This window comes from Dasypus novemcinctus, chromosome 2, assembly GCF_030445035.2.
Source record: "Dasypus novemcinctus isolate mDasNov1 chromosome 2, mDasNov1.1.hap2, whole genome shotgun sequence".
Classification (NCBI taxonomy): Eukaryota; Metazoa; Chordata; class Mammalia; order Cingulata; family Dasypodidae; genus Dasypus; species Dasypus novemcinctus.
In genome coordinates this window covers 140,534,359-140,549,466 of record NC_080674.1, presented here as the reverse complement: position 1 = coordinate 140,549,466, position 15,108 = coordinate 140,534,359, and the positions used below count along the sequence as shown (strand labels likewise).

Genomic DNA, 15,108 nt, shown 5'->3' with positions numbered 1-15,108 from the left:
ACCAGTTTACAAACATAATCCAATATCTATTTTTGGAATTCATAAACAATATCAAACTGCTACACATGTTTCTACTGAGACCCATAATAGTGTCCTGAAAGATAAAAAGCAAAAAAATCTCTCTCAAATCACAGAGCAAACATATAAAGAGACTGAGACCTGAAATGGAAACAACGGAAGTTTAGAAGGAAAAAAGGTAACAGATGAAATAGTGTCAATACTAAGCAATTTGGAATAAAACTTCCCTAAGTTGAAGAAATGAGCATATAGCTATAAAGCAATCCACAAGTTCTGGGCTACAATAATGAGAATGACACAGTTCTGCCTTTCTTGGTAAAATTCTGGAATTCCAAAAATAAAGAAACTCTTAGAAATTTCAAGGTGGAGAAGAATAAGTCATCTTAAAAGAAAAGACAGATGGCACTGGACTTCTCACTGGCAACAGAAGCTAGAAGACCACAGAATCCCATCTACAGACCATTGAGATAAAAAGGCGCAACCCAAGAACCCTAATCCCAGCCAAGATATCATTTACCTGTCAGGGCAAAAGAAAGATATAAGGGTGTGCATAAATTCAGGGAGCATATCACTCATGCCCTCCATCTGAGGAAAATATTTGAGAAAAGATAATAGGCAAACATCAGGTGAACCAGATTAGAGACATAAAAGATAGGGGAAGATGAAAAGGAGACATCGGTAAGTAAGGAACCTAGAAAGGAGGATCTAAAATTCAAAGTAAAAGTGACGAGGACAGACTATTTGGACATGCATAAAACAGGCTAAACGAAGACATTTGAAAGAGGAGATAGACTGAAAGGAGGTTCTTATGCTAGTTAAGTAAAGGTACCAAATTATTTCAACAAAAATAAGACTAGGGAGTAGAGAAAGAAGGAGTAAAAACACTCAAAAATCTCATCTTATAGGAGTAAGAAAGAATACAAAGAATATTATTTGAAATCTATAGTTCAAAAGTAAATATCTCTTTACTCCAAATGTGACAAACAGAATTGTCCTATTAAAAGCAGAGATGGTCAGATTGGGTGTTTGAAGGAAAAAAAAAAAGAGACTAGTTATAACTTGTTACAAGAAACTTTTTTCACACACAAATCAAAGTGATAATAAAAGTTTGAACAGGGTGGGGAAAGTGTTGATAGGTGAACACAAAGATATGTATGCGTTATAACTGTCAGACAAGGTGGAATTTAAGGTTAAAAGCATTAAACAGAATAAGGGGAGACACTGAAAATGAATGGCCAGGATATAGCAAACAAAACTAAATACATAAAACAAAAGTGATTCATATAAAACAAGAGTGTTTAAAATTATAAAGCAAATTTGATTAAAAATGCACTTGAACTATACATACAAAGGAGACAAAATAATGACGTAAGAAAACTGAATAATACGAATAAGAAACTTGATTTAATATATTTTAAAATCCTTTCATTTGTCAAGTAGAACTTTTTTATGTCTATACAACATATATAAAAATGCTTTACTAATCACAAAGAAAACATTATCAAATTTTGTAAAAGTAGATGTTATAAAGAACATCTGGTAATTACAAATAATTCAAATGTGACTTAAGCACGCTCAGGTAGCTGTTGGATCAAAAAGGAAATTAAAAGGGAAATTACAAATTGTCTCAAAAGCAACGAAGAGACACTACTTCACATCGAAACCTATAGAATTCAGAAAAAGCTGTACACAATGAGTATTTGTACCTTAAAAATCTGCAAAGGAATGACTTCTTTTTGAGAAATTGGCAAGAAGAAATAAAAATACTGAAATTAATGATATAGGGGAAAACAAGAACAAATAAAGAAACAGATAAATCCTTTATGAACCCAATAAAGAAAAACAAGAGAACTAAAACCAACAAAAGAAGGAATGACAAAGGGGACATTGCTACATCTACAGGGGAGATGAAAAGACTCATACAATAACACTACATTGCAACTCTGTGATGGCAAATTTTAAAACCTAGAGGGGGAAACTTGCCACAGATTGATTACCATAAAAGATTTTTTAAATATTTAATGTTGACCATAGGTAAGAATACAGCTAAGTTTTATCAAACCTTCAAAATACAGATCATTTTAATATTATTTGAACTATTGCAGCCCATAGAAGGAAAAAAAACCTCCCTCGTTTGTTTTAAATAGCCAATATAATTGTAATTCTAAAAACTGATGAAAGTATAAAAAATAAAATTATAGACTAATCTCACTTACAAATACAGAAGCAAAATTCTAAACATGTTTTTAGAAATAGAGTCCACTAATATATCTAAGATACTCAAGTAAGGTTTGTTCCCCAGAAGCAATCGTGGTTCACTCTCAGGAAATCAACATTTTTCATAACACTGACAAGTTAAAAGAGAAAACTAAGATATTTAGATATTTTCAATAAATGTGAGAATGCATTAAATACAGCATACATTCTTAATAAGGAACCTAAAAATAGGAATAGAAGGAAATTCCTTAAATACAATGAGTACTATTTCCCAAAATCCAAAAGCCAATATTTGCTTAAATGACAAGCCACTAAAAGCATTTTAATTAACATTAGGAATTAGACTGAGATGCCTGCCATCACCATAATTGGAAAGCCTAGGGAATGCACTATAATAAGAAAATGAAATAGTGTGAATAAACATTGGATAAACAGGATAAAACTGTCTTTATCACTGTTGACAAGGCTTAAGGAAACCAAAACTCGCAAAAACTGTATCTGGAAATGTCAACTGGTACAGCCTTTGTGGTGAGCAATTTGGAAATATGTACCAAATGCCTCAAAACAAAACAAACTTTCTGATCCAGCAACTTGACCTCTAAAAATTTATCCAGAGGCCATAATCATAGATATGGGCAGATTTAGCCATGATGTTATATGTTACTACATCTTTTATATTTGCAAAACACAAGAAGCAAGACCCTACTATTGTTTCCAACAATAAGAGGACAGTTAAACAAACTTTAATATAACTACAGAAAGGTGTTCTATAGATGATGCTATAGATGATGCTCATTCCACAAAGGTCCTCCCCCAGCAACCAGTTTTGAGCCTTTGACATCTTAAATTCTGTCCTGCACTCTCTTGCCCACTTACCCACAGGCCTCCCAGCCTGTCCCATAGAAACCTTGTTTCTCTACCCCTCCCAGTGCCACTTCCAGCTGGCTTCCTCCACCATCTGAGGCAGATGCCCAGCCACCCTCCCCGCACCCTGACAACTGGCTGGCATCTCCTGCAGTCAGACCTTGTATGTACATCTCCTGAACCAAGCCTATAGAACCAGCAAATCTGAGGGGCTCAACAATTATCTTTTGGGTCCTGACATGACCAGTCATGTACCATAATAAAAGAAAAGACCAGGAAGGACACGTAATTCCTTGGAGAAATGAGGCTGACATTCCCAAATCAGTTCCAGAGACCCGTGGTAGTGCAGTTTGATGAAGTAACCTCTGAATAGAGGGTGTTAGGGTGGTGAGATGTGAATGACACTGACCGACGACAGCCTGTAATTTTCCATCTCTAGTATCAGCTAAAACAACAGGCCTGATATCAAGCAATGATTGCATGGCTTCTTGGGATTCTCTGGCTCCCCCCCCCCCCCCCCCCGCTTCCCCCCACAGGCTCTCTAAGATCCATTTTCCTAATGCTGATGTTTTCTTAATGCCCAGTTTTCTGCGTTGTTCTCCATGCCTATCCTTGGACTTGCAATGGAAGTCTCATTTGGCCATTGAAAAAAGTCTTAGGAAAATAAACTAATGCAACTTTAGAACACACACACCCCCACCTCCCCTACCCCAGCTGGAAATCACGGCATGCATTATTCCAATCCAGCATTATGCCTGCTGACCCCAGAGGGAAACAAAAACAAAAAAAAATCTACCGTAAAAGTACAGGCCACAGCAGTGCCACGGCAGGGTAAAAAGCATGCAGGGCTCCCAGGCGAGTCACTAAGCCCCACTAGACGTTGCCCCGCCCTGCAGGTTCAGCCTTAGGCTGTGGGAATCTGCATCTTTCTTCAGCACAAACCACCACAAATTCAGCACCGCAGAGCCACCCACGATCAGGAAAAGTGCTTCACCAACCTCTCCAGGAGTCTGCCATCTGCCTCCTACTCTGCCCAGAGGATCTGCGCTTGCCCTTGGAGCCCTCCAGCCAAAAGTGCCCTGAAGTTGGCTGACCCCTTCCTTCTAGCTGCAGGTCTGTCACTTTTCTGGGACAACGGCCTAGAACTTGAAGGCTGTTGAGCACATGCAGAAGGCAAGGGGACACGGCTCTCTGGCTCAATGTCTCCACCTGCCTGTGCCAGGGCCTCAGTACCTGAAGGGCAGATGTCCAGCCTGCCCACAGGGCCCTGTCAGCAAGATCTCCAGACGCCCTGCTCCTGTCTAACCTCAGACTGCGCCGAGCTCTGCCCTGAGCCGCCAGCATGCCCTGCCCCAGACACAGTCACAGCAGGGTCACACACCAGGGAGCAGCTCCAGTCGCCTCCTGCAAGTCCACAGGCGAGAAAGCTTTGCCTCCAGGGAAACAGGCAGCCAAGCCCTGTCACTACCAATTTGTACAAAGCACAGGGCCTAATTCTTTACTTTTCACAGCAAGTCCCCTTTGCGAAACTAGAACCTCTCCCCAGCATTCTAATTCTAAGACATCTAAAAGGCATGACCAGCATCTCTGAGTGGCATTCCTGCAGGATTCTTGCTTTCTTTAATAAATTCTGGAGGCACAACTCTCCAAGAATGCCTCTGTGAGCAGCATACGGCAGGGGCGTCCAACAAACTGGCCCAGGCACCTGGCATCAAAGAGAAATCGATTCTCAGTGAACAGTTCCACCGTCTCTCACTGTCGTTATTTTAAAACTCTCTCCCTCTTTTCCTGGAGCAGCCTGGGAATTGAGAAGGTGAGATTCACTGTTGAGGGGAGGAGGTGGTCAGTGAACAGGCAGAGTGATGTTTCCGGTCCAGCGAGGTGCTCGGCAGCCCCGCCACGCGCCTGCAAGCCCGCTCTCTGCCGACCCCGCGGCCGGCTCAGCAGCGCATCAAGCCGGGCTGAGCAGGAGCTGCAGTCCAGTCATTCACTCTCTTCCATCATTTCCCCTCCCAAGAAGGACGAGTCCTTGTGACATTCCCACGCAGCTCCGGCGCTGTTCCTGCCCCTTCCCTGAGACTGTGGTTTGCCCAACATCTCTCTCCTGAGCAGCCCCTCTGCCGGGCATCCTGCCTGGGCATGCGGACATCCCCAGCCCCTCTCTCAGATGGGCCCTCCCGGGGATTCCTACTCTGTGTTGTAGGTGATCACGGAAGCCAGCGCGGGCCAAGGCCAGCACCTCATCCGCACACCCTTTGCAGGAGTAGAAGATTTCTTCATCCCCCCAACAAACCTCATCATCAACCACATCAGGTAAGACCAGCCCACGAGGCCTTGGGCACCCCAGTGCTCCCAGTCAGCAAGGCAGCTGCTCCCAGGGGGGGACCTGCCCCCTTCAGTCTGTCACCTGCTCCTCCTGGGCTAGCTTCGGGGCTCTCGGGAAGGATCAATGAAATGGGCGCATCCCTGGTAAAGCAGCCTCAGGGCTTAGTTCTCTGTGCTTGGGGTCAGTGATTGTTCTTGTTGAGGAGTGAGCGCATCTCCTCACTAGGGGTCCAGTGAGCTCAGTCACATCCCCAAGGCGAGAACAGCAGAGGAAAGAAGCAACAGTTATTTGAGCACCCTCTACTCGCTCAACACAGGAACATAATAGAGGTGGTCTTGACTTATATTTTACTGGTGAGGAAAACAGAGGCTCAGAGAAGTTAGGATACTGGCCAAGGTCCCACAGCCAGGGCCTGATGGAACTAGACTAATAGCAAGCCCGGGTTTCCTTTCAGTGCCCCAATCTGCCTCATATTCCTGCTGTCGCAGGCGCCCTGCTTCCTACAGGAGCCCCAGCACCGCTGGGAAGGGACCTGCAAGGACGCAAGTCCTCCTGGTTGCCACAGTTTTTCACCATTCAAAACAACAGCCTAATAATAATAGCCCAGACCGCAACTGCAAACTTCATCCCAGCCCGGCGTCCCTTCCTCGCCTTTTCATTTCAGAGAGTGCCCGGTGTTTTCTGTGACCTCACCACTTCCAGAATACTAAAGCTGCCCTTTAAGTGATCAGGACCCCACATGGCTTATGGCAATAAATAGTTATGCCTGTATTCTGGGGTCACATGCCTTTCTCCAAGAAGAGATGGTTCATTTTCGTATGCTGACGCTGGATTTAACATAGGAATCACCCATTTACCCTTGCCCCAAGGAAGATAATAACCACTTTATGAACTGCCTCACTGCAGAGTGCCTGAGAACAACCCTCTAAGACTGCATTAAACTGTGAAACTGGATTTTCAGCCTCTCTTTAGGAAACTGAATTCACCGGGAGTCATGCAAACTCACCGGTTCTGCAGCTCGTGAGTGTGGCTTTTACATTAAAGTTTTTTATAAAGCAAGGTTTTCCTTTCCGTTCTGTCTGTGCTCTGGCTCTTTAAGGATGCCTTAAAGAAGTGCCTTTAGGAAATGCTACCGGGAGAAGCATTTTCCCCACTCTGAGTACAGTTAGTTATTCAAAAGAAAATTACAGAGGAGACGTTTTCATCTTCCGGTAGGTGTACACAGTGCCGAAGGGCCTCCAGGAGCAAGGGTCTAGGCAGACGTGCTAAAGGTCGAAAGGAAGTCCTGCCTGTGTCAGCCCTTGTCCCGCTTGCAGCCAGCCTCCAGCCAGGTGTGAACAACTACCACCTACTGAGCTCTGACACTAAACTTCCCTCTTCATTTAATCCTCCCAACAGCCCGAGATAGGCACTACACTTTTTAGAGTCACAGTTACTCAGAGAGGCAAGTAGCTTGCCCCAGGCTCTGAAGCTAGAGAGCATGCCGCAGCACCAGGCCACCTGGCTCCAAAGGCAAACACTGTCCTCCACGCTGCCACCAAGGTTCTCTCTACCAGCATCACAAATGGTACTGGAGAAAAGGCTGCCCTGTTCATGTCCCCCTCCCAGTGTAAGGGAGCATGGAATAGGAAATGTACTTGCGCAGTTGCTTTTGCATCTCCAACTCGTTATTTTGACCCCACATGCCTGTGACACTAAATAGTTATACCTTTCTTTATCCAGATGTCAAGCATTCTAGCTGGAATCCCAGTGGATTCCCAGTTATACTCAGAAAACAGCTAGGATATGGGGTTTCCTATCTTGTCCTCAGGGCAGGCAGAGCCTCAGGGGCATCTCTGTCCTTTTCCTGTATGTTCATCCTCCAGGCATGACACACACTTTCCCAGCTGGCGCAAGGCCTCACAGAAGCTCATTCAATGGCATCCCAAAGGGAGAAGCTGTTGAAGCACTTTTACCCTCCCCTTTTACCATTTCAAAAGATAAGCACATGTTACAAGAGCATCCAGAAACACCTGTAACCCCACCACATTTGGTTTGAGATTGTAGATGGGTGACTTATAAAGCCCTTTCTGAAGAACGACATCTTATCAACAGACTGCTGGGCCGCTGAAGGATGGCCATAAAGGGAGCACCGCAAGGGTGACTCCTTGAAGGTAACTGACGAATCTCCCCCAAGAAGCCCGTCCTCTGACCTCAGTTCTTCCCCTCTCAGGTTCGGCTTCCTCTTCAACATGCGTGACCCTGCCGTTCACAAGGTCGACCTGGAAACGCTGCAGCTCCTCAAGACCGTCAGCCTGCAGAGCCACGGCTGCGTGCCCCGGGCCATGGCCCACACCCACCTGGGCGGCTACTTCTTCATCCAGTGCCAACAGAACAGCTCGGCCCCCGCCGCCCCGCAGCTGCTCCTCGACAGCGTCACCGACTCCGTGGTTGGCCCCAATGGTGCTGTCACAGGCACCCCTCACGTGTCCCCTGACGGGCGCTTCCTGGTCAGCGCGGCCGCCGACAGCCCCCGGCTGCACGTGCAGGAGATCACGGCCCGCGGGGAGATCCAGACCCTCTACGACCTGAGGCTCGACCAGGGCGTCGCCGACTTGGCGTTCCAGCGCTCCTTCACCCGGGGCGATCAGTACTACGTCTACGCCGCGCTGGAGACGGCCGCGGACCTGCTGTTCCTGGAGCTGTCCACGGGGAAGACGGGCATGCTGAAGAACTTGAAGGAGCCGCCCGCGGGGCGCGCCCGGCCCGGGGGTGCGCCCCGCAGGATCGTGAGGGACAGCGGGCTCTTCGGACAGTACCTCCTAACGCCAGCCCGAGAGTCCCTGTTTCTCATCAATGGGAGGCAAAATGCACTGCGGTGTGAGGTGTCGGGCATCAAGAGGGGGACCACGGTGGTGTGGGTGGGCGAGGTATGAAGGAGCAGCGGGCAGAGCCCTCGGCCAAGGAGCACCGCCTGTGCTGGCACCAAGGCCCCGGCAGGCGCACTGTACATTCTCACAGACAAAAGCAAAAACCTGTCTTCGCTTTGTGGTTCAACACTGGTCTCCCTGCAAGTTTCCTAATATAAGGTATGCGCTGCGCTGCTAACAAGATTGGGGTTTTTTTCATTAGGAAGTATGATTTATGCCTTGATCTACGATGAGAACACATGCTGCTGTGAAAGGAATCATTCCCGTGCCAAGCGACACGCCACGTTAGCTGGGGATGCCACGGAAGCAAGAGATTCTGCTTTTCAGGCCGACACTCCGATCGGTCGCCTTCATGCAGTCGTTTTCCTTTGCCACTGATCCAACCAGACTAATGGAGTAGCAGCCCAAAGCCCTGCCTGGAACCAGAGGCTCACCAGGAGCAGGCTAGCTCTCTCAGCAGGAAAGCCACTTCTGCCCTCGCTCTGGAACTTATTTTCTTCTTTGCAGCTGCTTCTTGCTTTTCTTTTCATTTGACTTGTTGTTAGCCTGAGGGAGAGCCAATATGACTTATTGCATCATGGGGGATAGGGAAATCACTCACTTAATTTTGGAAACTTTGAATTAAAAGATAATTTTTTTACAATTTCAAATGCTAGCAAGTGGATAGATCCTCTCCGGGATCCAGCTATATTCTTCCCTGCCTTAGGCCAAGGCTCTGGGAGATGCCACCCCACATTCTAGAGCCAGAAAGAAGATCTTGAAGCAGTGGTCATCAAAGAATAATGGTCCTCTAACCCATGGCCAGTCTCGTTTTTCTAAGTGCAGATGAGGTCACCAAGTTGGTAAAGAAGACTCAAGTCAGCGTAGGGACCCCAAGAGCCTGGGACAGACACTGCATGCCTCCTTTTCACTGAGGAGTGCGGGTCCATCAGCCAGGCCCAGTACACCAGATCAGGGCAGACTGAGCTTGCCTGGCAAGGTGTGGGCCACTGGCAGAGGACGGGGACCTCGGGGCTCACCACAGTAACCCAAGGTCAGGAATGGGTCAGGGCGTGTTTCTGAAGCGATACCTTGTCAAAACAGAGTTCTTTCCTGCCTGCGGCCCTTGCTCCCAGCTCTGTGACTCCAATCCTGCCGCGGCACGGTGCTGGGCAGTAAGTATTTTCTTACACATACTGCCCTCTGTCCCCAGCATACACGTGCTCAAAAACACAGAATCAGAAGGACACAGCCGAGCGCTGCTGTGCTACTCCCAGATGACACATGCTGCAGAGGGCTTGCAGGTGATCTAAGCACTGCTGTACGCCTCAGAGAAGCACAAGCCCGGGAGGACAGCCTGTGTCAGAGAATCGCAGCAAGGAGGAGACGTCCGCAGCTTCTGCCTCTTGCTCCCATCAGTGGCTGATGCTTTCTGGCTTGAACAACCATTTTTCAAGTCGCATGGGGCTGGGAGAGGTGGCCCCAACTTCACCTACCGGCATGGCCATGGTTTTCCTGTGCTGCTGAGGAAGACATCATTCAGGGAAACGCAGGCCCCCCGTGCCTCCAAATTTCCTGAGACCAGCCGCCTCCGGTGTGTGTCACATACCTTGGCCCATCAGACACCTGTCCCTGCAATTCCCACTAGTGTGCCTAGACACATCCACTCGTGTTTTAGATTCCTTAAAGGTGGCATCTGTAGGTCCTTGTTGAAGGAACTGACCTCAGTTTCAAGACAGCTGGGAAGGATGGGTAACACAACTCACCCTTTTTTTCTTGCCTCTATATCTTGACACGCTCCCAAGCTCCCACTTCTACCACTGAAACTCTCCAGCTCATTCTCTCTTTGGCGAAATTGTCTGAGGTGTGGCAGCCCCTGGCAGAAAAAGAGTCTCTGAGCCTGGCACCAACTGCCAGGTCAGAACGTAGGATTCCTGAGTAAAAGACCAAGCCAATCCAAACTGGCCTTTGACCCTGGGAGGGAAGGCGCTGACTTCCTTTTCCACGACTCCCTCCATTTTTAAGATTGGCTGAAAAGCATGTTGTCTCTCTTTGTCCGCACCGTGCAGTACTGGAGACAGCAGGCCTAGCTGTTGCCAGCATGCTGGGCTCAACAGGGTTGGAGTAAGACCATCCCAGGCTGGAAGCAGAGGCCAGCATTTCAGAGTCCAGCCCCAGGAGGAAAATTCATCAAGGCAGTGACACTAACAGAGCTGGCCAGGTTAGAGGCAGGGGAAAGGCTGGCAGCCTCCTCCCACACTCCTCCACTGTCTCCTCTGATGCTCAGCCCCAGGAGAGGCTCGTGGAACACAGTTTAAACATCACCAGTGCAACTGGCTTCCCTACAGGAGGGTCTTGTTGAAGTAGACCCCACCAGCCATCCTTCTGATGAAACGGAAAGGTCAATTAATTAATATTTTGCATTATTAAAGAAGTATTCACTTTACCAAAACCACCACCAAAAAAGCCATTTACATGATGAACTCCCTCAGTAATTTTTAAATAAAATAAATTTCACAAAAATTCAAGAGATTTCTTTTTTCAGAATAAAAAACACAAAGCAATCTACACCAAAACATTAAGGCCTTGAAACTGAGACCCTCTTTTGAGACCAAAAACCTGCACAGAGGTACTGGGTCCAAAAGCCTGCGCAGCCACCGTGGACTGAGCACAGGACAAGTGATGTGTCTGCTTCTCCACGACTGCATGAACGTCCTGAGAGTGGACCGCACCACACAGCCATCCCAACCTGCAGCGATGTTGACCCAGCAGCCCTGGCCGGGGCTGGCCCAGGCCTGTGTACTGATTCTCCAAGTCGTTGGGGTGTCCTACTATCTTCCCCCAAGGAAGGAGTTGGAAGAGCCCTGTGAAGTCATGGCTGGTGCCAACCGTTAATACCAAGCTTCAGGTATCTAGAGGCCACACCACCAGAGACAAAAGGTCAATCCCTACAGTTCCCATCCATCTCCCAACTTATCTGTGCAGAAAAGGGCTCCCATTCCAACCAGATAGGTGCAGTGGAGTATGGCTTTCAACCACAAGTCAAGGAGAAAACCACCTGCTACCCTAGAGAACTGTGACTGCTGAGTCTTCACTGAGGAAAGCAGCCAGGGAGCTGGCTTTGTGCAGCCACAGCTTCTTGTTTTCTGTTGACCAGTAACCTGTGAACAAAGGGAGGCTTCAGAACAGAGATGCGAAATAGATTCATTCCAGATATATTTTTCTACAAGGGGCTTAAGAGGTAGTCAATTCATTTTCCACAATGTTTCGTTCAAAACCATGAATGCTGGATCATCTTCACTAGCAAATCCCACCTCTCCTGTCACCCCAGTCCTCCTCTTCAGAAGCACGCCTCCAGGACAGCTGACAAAGCCCCCACCTCCCTCCACGCATCCACCAATCTACCTCACATTCCCCTCCCCTGCCCCTGGTACCCCCAGAATGGTGGCCCCACCCCAGGAGGCCTAACCAGCTGTAGGACAGTGACAGCGCTGAATGGACATCGTTCCTAGCCTCCCCTTCCCAGGACCCCAGACGCCACTCCAAGTGCAGTCAAAACCCACTGGGACACACACAGCCCCCTGCTACCTGGAATCATACCCCAAACCCTAGCTCGCAGCCCTTTGGATTTGGGTGACCAAGACTAGAGAGAACTCAGAACCAGGAAGTCAGATACGGTCAGTCAGAAACCATCTGGCAGGCACAGAGACCAGGATGTCTCAGACAAGCCTCCCCCTCAGAGACCTGAGCATCCCCTTCCCTCCATTCCCACTGCAGTCGCTTCCTGGCCCTGCTCCTTCCTCTGCCTTAGGCCGCTGCTTCTGAGCCACTGCACCGTTAAAGGGGCAGTGACCTTACTACTATGCCAGCCCCCAGGGGCCATGGCCCATGCTGCTTTCTTGCTTTGAAGGACAAGTGAGAGGTCACTCAGAAAGCCAGAGGCTACTATTTGCTCCCAACCTGGTATGTAGGCAAAACAGTTTTATCCAAGAAAGTCACTAGCTGCCTTGGTGGTTCTCTGAAATCATGGAAAGCATAAAATAGAAATGCTTTAAAGTTTCTAGGGGAAAAACTACAGTGCCTATCCTCAGGGTCTGACTACAAGACCCTCAACTAGCCAGTCGAAACAGCCCACTTCCTGCTTCTGTCTGCCCCAGATTATCTGCCGAGTCCCTTGAGGACTTAAGCATCTTCCCAGGGCCTGCAGGCTTAGGCACCAGCCACACAGCAGACCCTCTGAGACCAGCAGGCGTGGTCCTATGCATTCATATCTTCCTCTGGAGCTGTGGTAGCAAGTGAGAAAGCCTCATTTACCAAACACAAAGTATGAAACAATGCCAGGAAATTCTGGGAGAGTTGGGATTGGCCCCCAAAATCCACAGTGAGGCTTCTTTAGCCAGAACCAGAGATTTTACCATGCCCTTTTTTCCTTCTTGGACAAAGCCACAATTCACATACCCCTCTCTCCAAGCTCACCTTGACTAATATGGAACCATGTCTCTCCCATGTGGCCACAGAGAATTTGGGTTGTGCTGAATCTCAAGGGCTTGGTCTACATGCCAACAAAGCAGTAAGTGTTGACTCGCCCCAACACCAAGCTTGGTGACATATGGATGCCTGCATGTCACCATAGCAGGATTGCAGAATACTGGTCTTTGGAGCCACCCCCTTCAAAGTCAGAACTTTGTTTCTGAGTAAGGGCAACTGGTGTCACCTGGTTATGGGGCCCAAGAATTCTAGAATGAGACAATTTGCTAAATCTAAATCTGCCCAGCATCCATTCTGCCATAGCTTTAAGAGCTGTTGTTCTCTTGGTAACAGGTCTGGAAAGCACCCACTTGACTCACAGCACACTCTCCCATGGTGCCCCATCCCTGGGGCTGACCAGCTCCATTGCCCGCGTCCTCGTCCCATCCTGCCTCTCTGCCATTGCTCAGGCTTCCTGAAGGCTGGTGAGTGAGATGGCCAGGAAGCAGAACTGGGCATGGAATGTTGCCGGAGTGGTCACACACTGTCTCACACTGTAGTGTAGCCAAACAGCCCTCAAAATGTGAAGCCACATGCCATTTGCCCCATTAAGATTCCCATCTTTCCTCACCTCTGAAAACTTTCAGATCTCTTACATCAAGGCAGATGATATTATTTTGAGCAGTTATGTAGACTCCAAAATATATTTTCTGTAATCACCAGTATTTCTCAAAAGGCCTCCTGTAATTACTATACATGTGAATTTTTCCTTATTTATAAAATATATATAAATTATTTTTAATACATCAACTTTAGTAGAAATTTGTACCAACACAGTAACAGTATGTGGCATTTGAAATACGTTTGTGTTTACTTGGACGTGTCACACAGTATTGAACACACAGTGTATTTGCAGTACCACTTGGTATTAAAACGACTCACAAATTATCATAAAGTATTGTCATTGTAAATGCTCTTTTTCTGAGAATTTTACAATAAAACTTGAGAAAAGCTGCTCTTTTCTCTGTGTGTGCCAGTCTGTTCATAGTTATTAAAGTGAGAATTGATGAGGCCAGACCACTCAAGGGTCCTCAGGAACCCTAGCAAAGTACCACCCCCTTCTCCATCGCCACTTTGGGTTCACGATGATCGAAGTGAAATAGCCCCTGCTCCAGCCAGGGGCAAAGAGCTGCTGGGTCAAGCAGGCACCTGCACCCAGAAGTCTCTTTTCCCAAACTTCCGTTCTCAAAACATACAATTGACGTCTTAGTCAAAACTTCTTACTATGTGTCCTGGCAGGCCCTCAAATTTCACTGTTGCCCCTGGACCCTAATCCACTCTGGATTCCAGTGTCTCTTGTTTCCCACTGAGGCAGATCTCCTCACTAGGAGGTAGAGTGTGTGAAGTGCTCAGTAATCACCAAGCTACGATTGTGGAGCACTCCTAGGTACCAGCACTGTGCCAGGAATGCGGGAGGGAGGTTTAAACAGAGGAGCCACGGTGAACTTGCAGACTGCTGCACCAGGACAGAAACAAGAAACTGGTCCTCCTCTGCTGGGGGAATAATGATGTTTGAGGGCCTACTATGTGTCAGTTACTGTGATAAGCACTTGATAAGCATCTGCTTTAAACCAAACAATAACCCAACAAGGTAGATGTTATTATCTCCATTTTAGAGAAACGGAAACTGAGGCTCAGAGCAGCAGAGCCAGGATTCCGATCCACATCAACATAGCCAAAATGCATGCTGTCAGCCATTGAACCTGCTACTCCCGACACCCATTTGACAAAAGATCTGACCCACAGCTGCTGCAGCCCTGCAGCCCTCCCAGGTGGCACAGGCTCCACATGGTAGAGGCTCTGTTTGCTCCAACTTCTGTCCCAAGAGAGCCAACTGCCCAGGGGCTCCCCCAGAATTTAGTCTCTGGCCAGGTCCCTTCAGGCAGGAAGAGAGGCTGCAGCCTGGCTGCTCAGGAATGCCCAGCTAGCGACCGTCGTGGCCATCACTCTTGTTATCACAGTTTCTCTCTGCCTCGTTCCCATTAGAAGGGAGGGCCGGCAGCTCCCTGTCAACTGAGCTTTGCTTCAGACCCAAACCCAAAGATTCTGAGAAAGCCCTAGTGGACCATTTCCACACTGCCCCACAGAGGCCATGGCTCACTGCTGCCCGTGCGTACATATCTCCTTTCTGCTCTCAAGCCCCAGGAAGCAAAGTGAGGTGTTTGGGGTGGGGCAGCAGAAGTACAGCCTACCTTGAGACCTGTCCCCAAATAGGAAGCGGGAGCTTCTGTCCTGCCCAGTGACTTCCCACTTGACCAGGCCAAGAGA

The 15,108-nt window shown here is 47.9% G+C and overlaps 1 protein-coding gene across 3 annotated transcripts in view; it reads left to right on the top strand.

Moving 5' to 3' along the window:
- FSTL4 (follistatin like 4) overlaps positions 1–13,794 on the top strand; it is a 412,000-nt gene extending 398,206 nt beyond the window's left edge. For all 3 annotated transcript variants that reach the window (XM_071210010.1, XM_058278689.2, XM_058278685.1), the window contains 2 exons: positions 5,303–5,412; positions 7,638–13,794. In XM_071210010.1, coding sequence (XP_071066111.1) covers positions 5,303–5,412; positions 7,638–8,340 — 813 coding nt within the window. In that variant the 3' untranslated portion in view covers positions 8,341–13,794. The remainder of the gene's footprint in view (positions 1–5,302; positions 5,413–7,637) is intronic.
- The last annotated feature ends 1,314 nt before the right edge of the window (positions 13,795–15,108 follow it).